The sequence below is a fragment of the Rana temporaria genome, chromosome 8 (genome assembly GCF_905171775.1).
Source record: "Rana temporaria chromosome 8, aRanTem1.1, whole genome shotgun sequence".
NCBI classification, from domain to species: Eukaryota; Metazoa; Chordata; class Amphibia; order Anura; family Ranidae; genus Rana; species Rana temporaria.
This window is the reverse complement of record NC_053496.1, coordinates 50,051,275-50,066,833: the sequence shown is the minus strand read 5'-3', so window position 1 is coordinate 50,066,833 and position 15,559 is coordinate 50,051,275. Positions and strand designations below refer to the sequence as shown.

The window sequence follows — 15,559 nt, the reverse complement described above, 5'->3', positions numbered from 1 at the left end:
TGGGGGAAAGAAGCAGTAAGCTGCAAAGGGGGGAAAGAAGTGGTAAGCTGCGGATGGGGGAAAGAAGTGGTAAGCTGTGAAGGGCGGGGGATATGGTAAGCTGCGGATGGGGGAAAGAAGTGGTATACTGCGGATGGAGAAAAGAAGTGGTATGCAGTGAAGGGGGGAATGTAATTGTAAGCTGTGATCAGGGAGAGGAGTGGTAAGCTGTTAAGGGGGGGGGGGGGAGTGGTAAGCTGCGGATTGAGGAAAGAAGTGGTAAACTGTGAAGGGGGGAAAGAATTGGTAAACTGCGGACGGGGGAAAGAAGTGGTATGCTGCGGTATGGGGGAAAGAAGTGGAAAGCTGTGGATGGAGGGAAGAAGTGGTAAGCTGCGGATGAGGGAAAGAAGTGGTAAGCTGTGGAGCAGGGAAAGAATTGGTGTGCTGTGGATGGGAGAAAGAAGTGGTGTGCTGTGGATGGGAGAAAGAAGTGGTGTGCTTTTGACAGGGGAAAGAAGTGGTGTGCTGCGGATGGGGGAAAGAAGTGGTGTGCTGTGGACAAAGGGAAAGAAGTGGTAAGCTGTGGATGGTGGAAGGAAGTGGTAAGCTGCAGATGGGGAAAGAAGTGGTAAGCTGCAGATGGGGGAAAGAAGTGGTAAGCTGCAGATGGGGGTGGCCGCAGGGGCATTGTTAGGGGTGGGCTGGGGAGGCTGGAGCCCCGAATTGGTCCATGAAAAGCCCAGAGTCTCGGCGATGAAGCACTTAACTATTAGCCCTGAGTGCCGCCAAGGCTCGCCCAGTCAGTGTCCCTCAAGCTGGCAGCGTGAGCGGGCCGGTAAAGGATTGCCCTCTTGAATGAATGAATGAATGAATGAAAAAACGTATAAAGCGCGGCGCATGCGAACTGAATCGCTTCTGAGCGCTTTATTAAACTGCGCTGCGCTGAAGGGGAGGTGGAGGCGGAGCGGCCAGGCCGACAGCTGCTGAACCCGCCAGGAGCCGACTGAGCAGGGGGGGGGGTAGGGGAGGCTAAGGATGCCACTTGTTCCGCACTGCTGAAGACAGCCTTGCCACCCGCTGGTACACTGTCTGCAGCAGAGCGAGTGTGCTGTGAGTGAATCACGGATCATTCACTTCCCTGCCAGGCAGAGTGTTCTCCGCCCGACAGGAGCTTCCTAGTCCCGCCCGGCGTGATGTCATTCACAGGAGGCGGGAAGAAACAGTCAAGGAGAGTGTGCTGCTGTGAGGAGTCAGTGAAGCCCCATGCAACAGTCAAAGTAAGTTTTCTGAAGCTAAAAACGTAACCTAAATCACTGTTGTAGTGGCATAGCTGTGTCAACCTGCCTGAAGTGTTTAACTCTTTGGGGGGGGGGGAGTTTACATTGGTATTTGAAATATGCAGCATGGAGGGGGTTATTGTATTACTATACATTAGTGACCAGTGGCAGTTAATTAACCCCCTTGTGCTGCATTTGTGGTACCGGTATCAGAGTTAATTAACCCCTATATGGTGCAGCATCAAAAGGTTCATAAACTCCGATACCAGTGCCACTAATGCAGCACAAAGGGGTTAAATAACTGGCACTGGTCACTAATGCATCAGTGGTGTATTTTATACTACGCACCCCTCTCGTGTACATACTACCCACCCCTCTCATGTACATACTACCCACCTATACCCACCCCTCTCGTGTACATACTACCCACCTATACCCACCCCTCTTGTGTACATACTACCCACCCCTCTCATGTACATACTCATATACCCACCAGGTCAGTGTGGTCAGGTCAGTGAGGTCAGGTCAGTGAGGTCAGTGAGGTCAGGTCAGTGTTCTCCTCCTCCATCCCATGTCCTCCTTCTCCTGCTCCATCCCTTGTCGTCCTCCTCCTCCTCCATCCCATATCAGTAGGGCAGTGAACGGTGTCAGTAGTTTTTTTATTTGTATTATTTTTCTGCAGCAGAAAGAAGTGATAAATCTGCAGAAAGTGATTGTAGGAAAATTGGTAAAATGCAGCCAATCTATAAGAGTCACAATCTCTCTGCTAGGCATGAGGCAATCACAGTGATGTCACCCAGACTTGATATTAGGGATTCTGTATCCTTGCTGGAATATTTGTGCAGCACTCTGTAGTGATCAGAAGACTTGATCAGCTTACATAGTTTATAATCATAGCAGCAAGCATAGTGAAGGGAGATTAGATGGGAGCATGAAGATCATAGACACAAAGCAGTGACAGGACAGATTTTAGAATTAGCAGACCCACATGAAAAGTTACTGGGGGGGGGGGGGACATAAATTGTGGGATATCAAAGTAATCCGGCCACTACCTGTAACATAAAGTTCCACTTGGCACTTCCCAACATCTGCAGGGGAGGAGCCAGGACATGGATGCAGAAAAGGGGTAGAGGGGAGCCCTGTCATTTCATGCTGATGACTGGAGGGGGCGTGCCAGGGACAGAAGTGCTTTTCCTGACAATCACCGTTGAGCCCTCCCCAGCACTCCGCTCCCCATCTCCTCCATCTGCTGCCTGGATGAGCTCCATGGCATGTAAGCAATCTCTGCCTCATCCGATCTTCTCCTCCTGCTGCTCCCCCGACACACAATCTCCTCAGTATCTGCAGCTCTACAACTTGTAATGTGAAAGAGATCGGGCGCCGGGGGAGCGGCAGGAGGAGAAGATCGGTTGAGACCGGCAGACGCCCCCCCCCCCCCCGTTTCGGTCCTGATCCCAGGCACCAGGAGCTGTCTTGTGGCCTTGAGACACTCAATACTTTCAGCCACTAAGCCACACTTCCTGGTTGCCGGGGGGAACACTAAACTCACCCCTCACAGGTGCCGCCGAGTAGAATCTTGGGATACACCCAGATTGGTGGAGGGGAAAGTGGGTGGAAACAAGTAGCTACCGTAGCTGTCAATCATCCAGCCTTCAGGCAGCAGATAGAAATGATTCCCGGGCTTGGGCCGATCGGGACGTCCAGGGCCCTTGAAATGCCTGGGTCCCTTACATGAGTGTGGGTCGTACCCCTATGATGGCGGCCCTGGGCATAGGTGAGCTGTGGTCAAGGGCTGCAGAGGTGAAACATGAATGGGGGCACAGAGGTGAGGTGAGCAATGGATGGTTACATTGGGGGAGATATGCAAGTACTGTCCCTTGTGCTAATAATTTTCTCTGTGCCCTGTGTGATTCATACACCTCATCACTGCAGAGAACACTTTCCTATGCTCTGTGTTATGCACTACTAAGTGCGGTACTCTGTGCCTTTTTGGGCCTTGAGCAGTACACAGATTTGGCGCTGCTTTACTTCTCTTCCCACGGAATGACGGGGTTGGGGGCAGAGATTTGTCTGGGGAGGGTGAGTTCCTGCACTTATTCTCTGAGAAAAAAAGCCCTGGTAGGAAATACCTGAATAATGTACATTGTTTATGCTGTAGCTTGCATTTTAAGTTAACATGAAGTAAAGGACCTAAAGTACCTTTCTTGACTTTCTTGGTTGTACTACGAGGAGCAACCGAATTATCAACACATTCCACTGGCTTCTTGACATGAGTGTTGGTGAATAAACTCAGTTGGCTTGCCTAGGTAGTCAAAAGCAGTTATTAAGTTTCATGAATAACTATGAAAAACAAAGAATTACACATAGATTGTTCCAGTTTGTCATTTAAAGAGGAAGTAAACCTTCCTGTATACTTTGTACCTATAGGTAAGCCTAGAATAATGCCGGAAGCTTTTTATCGGATATTCTGTCCGTGTGTATGCCCCATCTGACTTTTTCCATCTGAAATTCCGACAGATTTAGATAGAGAACATGTTCTCCATTTTTCCAATGCAAAAAATTTCATTCGTCTGGATGCAATTGCGACGGACTAAAAACCACGCATGCTCAGAATCAAGTCGACGCATGCTCTGAAGCATTGAACTAAATTTTTCTCGGCTCGTCGTAGTGTTGTACGTCACCGCGTTCTTCACTGTCGGAATTTGGTGTGACCGTGTGTATGCAAGACAGCTTGACGGAATTCTATTAAAAACGGGTTAACCGGTCATGTGTACAGGGCATAATGCTTACCTATAGGTGCTGCACTGTAAATATCTCCTTAACATGCGCCGTTTAGGAGATATTTACTGTATACTGCGCTGATGTCACCAGTGCATGTGCTCTAAAGGAACGGTCGCCGTGCTGTTTCTTCAGAAACGTGTGCCGAAACCGGCGGCTCCCGCACGCGTGCGCAGAAGTGACCTCACGCGGCTCTGGCCAGTCACAGAGCTGGAGTCCGCGGTCTCGGAAGGAAGATGGGTGAAGATGAATGCGGCCTCCAGCAGGAACGATGCAGGCTTCATTTGCAGGTAAGCGTCACATAATGTATTAGTAAGGATGAGCTCAGGCGAGTTTGCAACCCGTACTTGCAGAGCCCGCCATTAAGTCGGCAATGCAAATCGCTAATAACAGGCAATGAGACATTTTCCCGATCCGCAGCTGCAGAGATCGAGAAATGTCACACTGCATGCGATTTGACTTCCTGGCGGGCTCTGCACGTGCAGGTTGCGCACACCCCTGAGTTCATCCTCATGGGCTAGTATGCATCGCATATGCTTTTCCTTTGCAGGGAAGAAAAAAAAAACAATCAGAGTTTACTTATTTTTTAATAATAGGTTCTGTTTAGGTGAACCTCTTGTTTTATTTTGAAAAACATTTCTGGGATCTTTATAATGAATAGCACTGTTAAGATACATTACACCAGAGATTCATTTTTCACTACATTATACATTTATAAAGAACCTGGCCAAATAAAGTTGTAATAACTGGGTTAAAGGGGGTGGAATACATAGGCTTCCATTGGTAACTTTATCTATAGGCTGCTTCATTGTTTGGTGAGCGACTGAGGCTGAGCAAGTTTGCAGAATAGGATCCTGGGAACCATAAACTTCATAATTGGCATCAGGTTATTGAATCCCTAAGTAATAAAGCTAGAGGCCAACCAGAGAACAAGCACATTCTGAAGAAATTTAGTATTCTAGGCATACACTGTAGCTGTTTTGGCAAGAAAGTGAACCTGAGACGTTTTTTTCTTAAAGTGTGCTGGATAACTAATTTATTCCCATGAGGTGTATTTCACCTCCAGCATCAGTGTTGTTTTGTATTTAAAGTGGGGGTTACAGGCATAATTTTATTTTTTTGCAAGCTAAAATTAATCGCATTAAAGGGGTTGTAAAGGAAAAACATTTTTTCCCTAAATAGCTTCCTTTACCTTAGTGCAGTCCTCCTTCACTTACCTCATCCTTCCATTTTGCTTTTAAATGTCCTTATTTCTTCTGAGAAATCCTCACTTCCTGATCTTCTGTCTGTAACTATACACAGTAATGTTACACTTTCTCCCTGGTGTGGAGAAAGCCTGCTGAGGGGGGGAGGGGGTGAGCAGGCAAGTCAGGAGACTCTCTACTTTGCAGATAGAGAAAGGAGCTGTGTGTTAGTGAACATCCTGACACTCCTGCTCGCCCCCTCCCCCCTCAAGAGGTTTTCTCCACACCAGGGAGAAAGCCTTGCAGTACTGTGTGTAGTTACAGACAGAAGAACAGGAAGTGAGGATTTCTCAGAAGAAATAAGGACATTTAAAAGTAAAATTGAAGGATGAGGTAAGTGAAGGAGGACTACACTAAGGTAAAGAAAGCTATTTAGGGAAAAAAAATCCTTTACAACCCCTTTAACCACTTAAGGACCGCCTCCTGTACATATACGTCGGCAGAATGCCACGGCTGGGCACAAGCACGTACAGGTACGTCCTCTAAGTGCCCAGCCGTGGGTCGCGGGCGCACGGTCCGAAGCTCTGTGACCGTGACCGCGGGACCGATCGCTGCTGAAGTCCCGCGATCGGTCCCCGGAGCTGAAGAACGGGGAGAGCTGTGTGTAAACACGGCTTCCCCATTCTTCACTGTGGCGCCGTCATTGATCGTGTGTTCAGTTTTATAGGGAAACACAATCAATGACGTCACACCTACAGCCACACCCCCCTACAGTTAGAAACACAAATGAGGTCACACTTAACCCCTTCAGCGCCCCCTTGTGGTCAACTCCCAAACTGCAATTGTCATTTTCACAGTAAACAATGCATTTTTAATGCATTTTTTGCTGTGAAAATGACAATGGTCCCAAAAATGTGTCAAAATTGTCCGCCATAATGTCGCAGTCACGAAAAAAATCGCTGATCGCTGCCATTAGTAGTAAAAGAAAATAATTAATAAAAATGCAATAAAACTATCCCCTATTTTGTAAACGCTATAAATTTTGCGCAAACCAATCGATAAACGCTTATTGCGATTTTTTTACCAAAAATAGGTAGAAGAATACGTATTGGCATAAACTGAGGAAAATTTTTTTTTTTTATATATTTTTGGGGGATATTTATTATAGCAAAAAGTAAAACATATTGAACTTTTTTCAAAATTGTCGCTCTATTTTTGTTTATAGCGCAAAAAAGAGGTGATCAAATACCACCAAAAGAAAGCTGTATTTATGGGGAAAAAAGGACGCCAATTTTGTTTGGGAGGCACGTCGCACGACCGTGCAATTGTCAGTTAAAGCGACGCAGTGCCGAATTGCAAAAACTGGCCAGGTCCTTTAGCTGCCTAAAGGTCCGGGTCTTAATCGGTAAATAGTCCCTAAAACATATTAATAGCTCCCCAATCGTTCCAGAAATCATTGCAAACACTTGCCTTATATCCTCCAGCTCATGTTGTAGCCGTATCCATCATATGTGTGGGCATGTGAAGCCCAGTTCCTTTTTCTTCCTGGTTTTCAGAGAGAGGTGCATGCTGGGTGATTTTTAGGCACGGTAATGCCCAGAGACTCCTGGGAAATGAGTGTCATCATTTCCCAGGAGGCAATGGGGTCTTAGGACAGGAAGTTGAACCACCTAGGACCAGGAAATAGGCAGATTACGAAATCTGCCTAGTAACAGCCAGATAAAAGTGAGTACATTTATTTTTTAATTATTTTATTTTTTTACATTAAAGGCAAGCTGTTAATAGAAAGTTCATTTTTAGGGTGGAACTCCGCTTTAAGAATTCACTGATGTCAGATAGAATAGCTATTATAATATACTTCTGCAGCTGTGGCTCTCATAGACAGAAACAACACTGTCATTTGTCCGTGCCCCTCTCCCCTTGCCTATTTACAGAATGCTTTGTATTTTATGAACTGTCCACAAAATACAAAGAATTCTGTGAAAGGACAAGGGGAGAGGAGGGGTGGACAGTGCAGCTTCTGTGTATTGAAGCCGCAGCTCTCCTGTTGCTGCAAATTATTATGATATCATGATATCTATATATTCTTCTATGGTTGAAACTAAATAATGCAGAAACGGCAGTGATCCTTGAGATGGTATGCATCCCATGGAACTGAACAAGCTGTTACCCAGCACATTGTCAGTATTTTTTTTCGCATGAAGTTCATTCAATTAGAAGTAAACTCCATGTTTTGCAATTTGAATAAGAGTTGTTTTTTTGGTTAAAGCGGAGCTCCACCCTAAAGTGGAACTCCCGCTGATCGGAACCCTCCCCCCTCCGGTGTCACATTTGACACCTTTCAGGGGGAGGGGGGTGCAGATACTTGCTGCCGTTGTGTTCTGGGAACACTCGGCTCCCAGAGCACAGCAGGAGCCAGTCAGCAGGCGCAGCGCGACTCGCACATGCGCCGTAGGGAACTGGGCAGTGAAGCCGGAGCGCTTGACTTCTTGGTTCCCTCACCGAGGATGGCGGGGGGGGGGGAGGGGGCAGCAGAGTGACGAGCGATCGCTGCGGACGGAGCTGGACTCCAGGAAAGGTAAGTGTCCTAATATTAAAAGTCAGCAGCTGCAGTATTTGTTGCTGCTGGCTTTTAATATTTTTTTTTCAGCGGAGCTCCGCTTTAAGAGAAGGTTATTATACTGGTCCTTTTTTCTTTCTTTTTTTTTTTTTTTTACCATCTGTGTCCCATTGATGAAATTTTCCTTCAATCTGTTCCATTTCCAAAACAGGAAGTGATAGGAAAGCCCACCAAAGTGAGGAAATCTCTAGTTTCACCAGGTTTCCACAGTGTTCCCACTGGCAGATTTCCTGTATTCCTGTTCTGTTGACAACTTGCACTGTAAACTGGACAAATAGAAAGGGGGGATCTCCCTAATGAAGGCACAGACAGTAGGGTTGCACAGATACTGATGCCAGTATCGGTGCCAATACTAAACATTTGCATGAGTACTTGTAGTTGCGCAAATGCTCTGATAACCAAAACTGATACCTTTATGGTGCGATTTAAGCCCATACAAAATTAATGCGGTGTGATTCCTGTCCGAATCACATGCGGTTTCCTGCACTGCAAGAGGGGAGGGAGTGGGATAGAGTGGGGCCAAGCCACCAATAGTTTAGCAATATTTATTCAATAAAAGGGCTAAAATTAAACTGTATTAATCTCACAGACATCGCTGATGACAGGCCTAAAACAAGCCCAGTGGGGTAACCGCAATCCAAAGTTCAGTCCCCACTAGAACTGCTGGAGAAAGACGCAGTGAATTCCAATCAAAGTCGTATTTTGGAGGCCAAATCACACCTCCTTCATCGGCCTTGATTGGCCACAGCATCCTGAACATCTTATTTGACAGGTTGATTCTCCCGTGGCATATATCTAGATACCTGGTACATCCAGATACCTGGTATGGATATTTATCATGCCCCAGCCAATACCTGGAAGGAGTCATTCTGAAGGTGACTTGGGATGTGACAAAAATCTTTAGGAGGTCTGAGCAGAGTTCTTTCCTCTCTAGGGAAAGTTCCAGTTCTCTTGGGGATGCTGCCCCTAGGATAGGGTGACCAGACATCCCCAGTTTCAGGGGACAGTCCCCTGATTGAGGACACTGTCCCCAGACCAAGTCTGTCCCTGGTTTTGTCCCCAGATGGGATTTATTGGGGGCAGGAGCAATTTTAAAGACAATCAGTGCAGAATTAAAATTAAAAAATTTGAATTACACCCCCCCGCTCCGCCGTGCCTACTAGCACAAGGGGGTTGTATTTTTTCCATTATCTGCGCCCCTTTCTGATGATCATGTGCTGGTCGGAGCGAAATGAAATATTTCTTCAGTTTCGGGCGCATGCCCATTCAGCTTCGCTCACATGTTCTTCTGCCTTGGCTCAAATCCTGGCCAGCCACCTGCCTATCTCTTTGCCTTCCCTGGCGGAGTGATCTTCCTCCGCTCCCCACCCAGTAGTAGCCGGGGGCCCGGAGAGTAAGACTGAAGCGGACGGCGACAGGCAGAGAGTCGCTGATTGTTGCCATTACTAATAAAGAAAAAATATGTCCCCGGATTTCTTTTAAAAATCTGGTCACCTTACCCTAGGAGAGAATTAATGAGGCAAGAGTTTGCCATCTGGGCCTCAGTGGGAACTGGGCCTGGAGGAAATTGCTAATAGACAATTTTGCAAGGGCACTGTCCTGAAGTCCTGGTCTGGAGAAGGATCTTTAATTTCCCTACTGAGGATCTACCTGTGAATTCTGGGTGGCAGACAATTCTTGGGGCATTGTGAGTATGAACTGGTTTAGTACTGTAGTGTGTACTGCTCCTGTAAGGATTTTCTACTAAAATATCTGTCCTCTCATTGATTGTTATTAACATTTTGGAGCATCCTGTGACCCCCAAACCCCTCTCCTGTACTAGTTATTCAGCAATAGATTTTAAACTGAGGCTGAATTGTCGAAGTGCATGGACTGGAAGCAAGGGAGACCTGGGTATATTCTCAGCAATCCTCCAGGGGTGAGCACTACACATGGAATTTATATACTGTGAGGATAGGACCCTGTGCTGGGTGAGAAATGGCTATTTTACGCCAGATTCTGTAAAGAAACACATGATAATTGGTCAGCTGTGTTTTGGGTTTTTAAAGGCTGATCTGAGCAGCATTCAGGGCCCCACCCCACCCCACAGACAGGAGGTCTGTGCTAAGGAGTCAGGTGACTCCCAAAAGCTCTGTGAGAGAAGACAGAGTGGATGCATCTCTGCAGGAGGCAGAGGTGATTACTGTTGGAGCACCAAGAGATAAGCTAGGTGTGTGCTTAGCTGCAGCAGGACGTAAGCTAGGTGTGTGCTTAGCTGCAGCAGGACGTAAGCTAGGTGTGTGCTTAGCTCCAGCAGGACGTAAGCTAGACGTGTGCTTATGGCTAAGAAGCTGGTAGTTCTGAGGAGCAGAACGTGGGGCCTAAGTTTAAGACCTGAACAGCCAGATGGCAAATGTGAAAGCCGGGAGGCTGAATTATTGATGTATTTCCAAGATACAGGAATGATGAAAACCCCCTGCGAGGGCTACTTTTGTTTTCTTTGAACTTTACTTTAAAAAAAAAAGTGGGCTACCAGCCCTTAAAAACTCAGTATCGGATTGGCGTCTCACTGAAAAAACTCATCTACCTCTGATCCCCCAATCTCACAATACATAAAATTAGAGTAACATATAGTGAACAAAGCATAAATTACATATGTTTAAATAGACATACCTTAAACAGAAATGAAGTATCAAACACAGGATGCCAGTTAATAACGGCTGTCTGATTTTCAGGGCAATGGCCTTCTTCCTGTTCAAAATGATGCCTATAATATCCATAGGGTCTTGATAGACTCCTTTGCTGTAACATAAAGCAGATTACGTTATATAACTACTTGCAGTTCCAGTTAAAAAGTAAACTCAGAAAGGACTTTTCTGATAGGATCCAGGGACTACTGCTAAAGAATAGCAGAGATGATGGCGTTTATAGATAAATGAGTGTTTAAATAAATAGATATGTGTGTTTATTCATAGGTCTGATTCTTTTCCCCTTTGAAATAGTCCCTGGCAACTGATGATCTTCATTACAGCATCTCCCACATGAAAAACTCTCACCCTAAACAGTGACGGACAGTTATAGAGGCCAACAGGAAGCTATCAGAGAACACTCAAGATGACATTGATAGGCACAGTACATGCCAACCTGGATGGTGGCTTTCTTTATAATCCAGTAGCAGCTGTAGGTTAGTGTTGAAAAGCATGAGCATTATCAACTACATCCATCCCCCAACAAATACACTTACCCATTACCCACCCAGATAAAAGTATGGCATGGTTGTAGCTGGAAGGTCACATCTTTGTTGACTTTAAATCATATTTGTCCATCAATAATTTCAAACTAACCGCTAACAGTTGACAATAACAAGTCAGTGCCAGCCACAGAACCGAGGATACCCAATATAACTAAGTTAAAGGCTTGCCTTAACCATCAGTCCAGGAAAGACATCTGATTAACCAAGGCCCACTAAGAGCATCAATTATAGACCAGTTTAAGGGTGGGAAATGTCAGGAAGCAGGAACACATCTGTCAGCTTGATACATTTTCTTTTAGCATTCCTTGCATCTATACATAGGTCCTTTTCCCAACACACATCACCACTAGCACTACGGATAGCTAAACCATCTATTTTACTTCCCTGAATATTTAAAGTGGTTGTAAACCCTCACATATACCCACTGAAGTGACTAGCCCCAGGTGATGCACATGGATGAAGGAAAATCTTCCTACAAAAGTTGCACCTGTTTATCTGTAACCCTCTCTCCTCTAGAGCAGTTCAAAGTGCCCAGTTTACACTGCATTTCTGAACTTCAGAAGGCAAGGGGAGGGGATCTGATGTCATAAATAGCACAGCATAGCCCAAAGACCTGAATGTAATCTGCAGGCTGTCTACTGGTTTAGGAATCCACTCACCACCTACTATTAATCACAAGGAGAGTTGACCTGATGCAGGGCCGCCATCAGGGGGATACAGGCAGTACACCTGTAAGGGGCCCGGATGGCAACCCCCTTTAGGGGTCCGGAGTTCCCCAGGGGCCCGGAGGCCCACAGGGCACCAGATGGCAACCCCCCTTTTTTTATTTATTTTTTATTAAAAAAAAAAAAAAAATTTTAATATTTTTTTATTTTATTTTTTATTAAAGGGCCAATTATATATATATATATGGGCCCAGAGGTCCCCAGATGGCAACCCCCCTTTTTGAAAAAAAAAATTATATTTTATATATATATTTTTTTTATTTTTATTAAAGGGCCCAGAGGTCCCCAAGGCCCCGGATGGCTACCCCCCTTTTTTTATATATAGTTTTCTTTATTTCTTATTTTTTTTGTAAAGTGCCCCCCCCCCCGCTTCTCAATTCGCGGCAGCTCCCCTCTTAATTTTAGGGCGGCAGCACCCCCTCCGGTTCTCTGCTCCAGAGGGCCCATGCCTGCTGTGTAAGGGGCCCCATAATTCCTGGTGGCTGCCCTGACCTGATGGGGAACTAGTGTCTCTGAATCCCTATCTGGCACTGCCCACTCAGCTACAAAACTCCTGTCTGTGTGACAGCTGCAGAACAGAAACAGAGCTCAGTTGCACATAGGATGGAGTTTCCTTGTGTACAAGCTGGTCTCAGTGCACCTATGCATGTGATACTTGCCCCAAATGAATGCAGCTGGTTCAACAGATACATGAATCTGTCACCTCCACTGATATTTTTCATGCAGCCTGTGGCACAATGGAATCCTAAAGAGTGTCATAGACGTCCTTTATGAATTCCCCAGATTGTCGCCAAGACCTTTTTGCACTCCAAATTTACAAGATATCCTGTGTTATTTCCAGAGGCCCTCTCTGAGCTCCTTCAATGGGGCATTTAATTGATCGGTAGCCACTTATGTAGTAACAGGTACAACTGTGGCACTCACATAAAATGACATTTATTCATCAGACTTAAAGTGACACTTGTCCACACAGGCCAAACATATATTTACACTTACAACTTGAGCTGCAAATGAGACATTTTCATGGGGGTATTGAAGTAAGTATCCTTTATCCACAGAGCGCACACTGCATAGTGACCCAGCCTCTGCCGACACGTCCAGATTCACCTTTCCTCCAGGATGGACTTGTTGTTCAGAGAATTTGAGCTGAACCTGAATAAAAAAGTTGCAGAACAGAAGTCAACATTTTCACAATTCTCCTCTACTGGTAATAAGTATTACTTCACCAGCTTAAAACCTGCCTTTTATTGTGCAGAGTATTGAAATCATGGACTGGAAGCTTCCTGTATAGGGATGAGCTTCGTGTTCGAGTCGAACCCATGTTAGATTCGAACATCATATATGTTCGACCTTTCGTTTCGAAATACGAACGTTAGGGGCCGTTCACGCCAAATTCGAGTGGCGCATCATGGCCCATAATTCACTGCGGCATCGTAGTGCATTGCTGGCTGATGATTGGCCAAGCATGCACTATGACCCACATGCTTGGCCAATCACAGGGCGCAAAAAACGGAGAGCCATAATTGGCCAAAGCTAGGGTGGCTTTGGCCAATTATGGCTCAGGGGGTTTAGTACATGCCCCACACTATAAAAGGCCGCCTGCAGGTCGGCCTTGTGTAGTGTGTTGCGGTGGTGGTTAGAGAGATTGAGAGAGAGACAGAGAGTGTCATTTTTTTCTAGGTAGATAGAGCAGGCAGGCTAGTCAGTTAAAGTTACAGTGTGTAGAGGGTATATATGCATCCCAGGTGTTGTACATATATTTATACACTGTATAGTTTAGTTAGTTCAGCTATTCCTAATTTACAGGCAGGTGATTGTGCTAGCTGCAGTATTCTCACGTGGTGTATTGCCTGTGTCCTCTGCAGTGTGCACCATAAAGCTACTTGGTGTGTACTGCCCGTGTCCTCTGCAGTTTGCACCTAAAGCTGCTTGGTGTGTACTGCCCGTGTCCTCTGCAGTTTGCACCCAAAGCTACGTAGTGTGTGTACTGCCTTTGTCCTCTGCAGTTTGCACCTAAAGCTACTTGGTGTGTACTGCCCGTGTCCTCTGCAGTTTGCACCTAAAGCTGCTTGGTGTGTACTGCCCGTGTCCTCTGCAGTTTGCACCCAAAGCTACGTAGTGTGTGTACTGCCTTTGTCCTCTGCAGTTTGCACCTAAAGCTACTTGGTGTGTACTGCCGTGTCCTCTGCAGTTTGCACCTAAAGCTACGTAGTGTGTGTACTGCCTTTGTCCTCTGCAGTGTGCACCATAAAGCTACATAGTGTGTGTACTGCCTTTGTCCTCTGCAGTTTGCACCTAAAGCTACTTGGTGTGTACTGCCCATGTCCACTGTAGTTTGCACCTAAAGCTACTTGGTGTGTACTGCCCGTGTCCTCTGCAGTTTGCACCTAAAGCTACGTAGTGTGTGTACTGCCTTTGTTCTCTGCAGTGTGCACCATAAAGCTACGTGGTGTGTACTGCCTTTGTCCTCTGCAGTTTGCACCTAAAGCTACTTGGTGTGTACTGCCCGTGTCCTCTGCAGTTTGTACCTAAAGCTATGTAGTGTGTGTACTCCCTTTGTCCTCTGCAGTTTGCACCTAAAGCTACTTGGTGTGTACTGCCCGTGTCCTCTGTAGTTTGCACCTAAAGCTACTTGGTGTGTACTGCCCGTGTCCTCTGCAGTTTGCACCTAAAGCTACGTAGTGTGTACTGCCCGTGTCCTCTGCAGTTTTCACCTAAAGCAACGTAGTGTGTACTGCCCGTAGCCTCTGCAGTGTGCACTATAAAGCTACATGGTGTGTACTGCCTTTGTCCACTGTAGTTTGCACCTAAAGCTACTTGGTGTGGACTGCCTGTGTCCTCTGCAGTTTGCACCTAAAGCTACATAGTGTGTACTGCCTGTCTCCTCTGTAGTGTGCACCATAAAGCTACGTGGTGTGTACTGCCTTTGTCCTCTGCAGTTTGCACCGAAAGCTACTTGGTGTGTACTGCCCGTGTCCTCTGCAGTTTGTACCTAAAGCTATGTAGTGTGTGTACTGCCTTTGTCCTCTGCAGTTTGCATCTAAAGCTACTTGGTGTGTACTGCCCGTGTCCTCTGCAGTTTGCACCTGAAGCTACTTGGTGTGTACTGCCGTGTCCTCTGCAGTTTGCACCTAAAGCTACGTAGTGTGTGTACTACCTTTGTCCTCTGCAGTTTGCACCTAAAGCTACGTAGTGTGTGTACTGCCCGTCTCCTTTGTAGCTTTCACCTAAAGCAACTTGGTGTGTCCTGCCCGTGTCCTCTGTAGTTTGCACCTAAAGCTACGTAGTGTGTACTGCCCATGTCCTCTGCAGTTTGCACATAAAGCTATGTAGTGTGTACTGCCCACGTCCTCTGCAGTGTGCACCATAAAGCTATGTGGTGTATACTGCCCATGTCCTCTGCAGTCTGCACCTAAAGCTACTTGGTGTGTACTGCCCGTGTCCTCTGTAGTTTGCACCTAAAGCTACTTGGTGTGTACTGCCCGTGTCCTCTGCAGTTTGCACCTAAAGCTACGTAGTGTGTGTACTGCCTTTGTCCTCTGTAGTTTGCACCTAAAGCTACTTGGTGTGTACTGCCGTGTCCTCTGCAGTTTGCACCTAAAGCTACGTAGTGTGTGTACTACCTTTGTCCTCTGCAGTTTGCACCTAAAGCTACGTAGTGTGTGTACTGCCCGTGTCCTTTGTAGCTTTCACCTAAAGCAACTTGGTGTGTCCTGCCCGTGTCCTCTGTAGTTTGCACCTAAAGCTACGTAGTGTGTACT

General features: G+C 46.3%; 1 protein-coding gene across 2 annotated transcripts in view; it reads right to left on the bottom strand.

Annotated features, from left to right (window-relative positions):
• The window catches only part of LOC120946921 (alpha-2-macroglobulin-like protein 1), a 221,074-nt gene that overhangs the window by 103,995 nt on the left and 101,520 nt on the right, over positions 1-15,559 (bottom strand). For both annotated transcript variants that reach the window (XM_040361745.1, XM_040361746.1), the window contains exons 15-17: positions 12,795-12,950; positions 10,494-10,622; positions 3,459-3,561 (exon numbers count right to left, since the gene is read on the bottom strand). In XM_040361745.1, the coding sequence (XP_040217679.1) occupies positions 3,459-3,561; positions 10,494-10,622; positions 12,795-12,950 (388 nt within the window). The remainder of the gene's footprint in view (positions 1-3,458; positions 3,562-10,493; positions 10,623-12,794; positions 12,951-15,559) is intronic.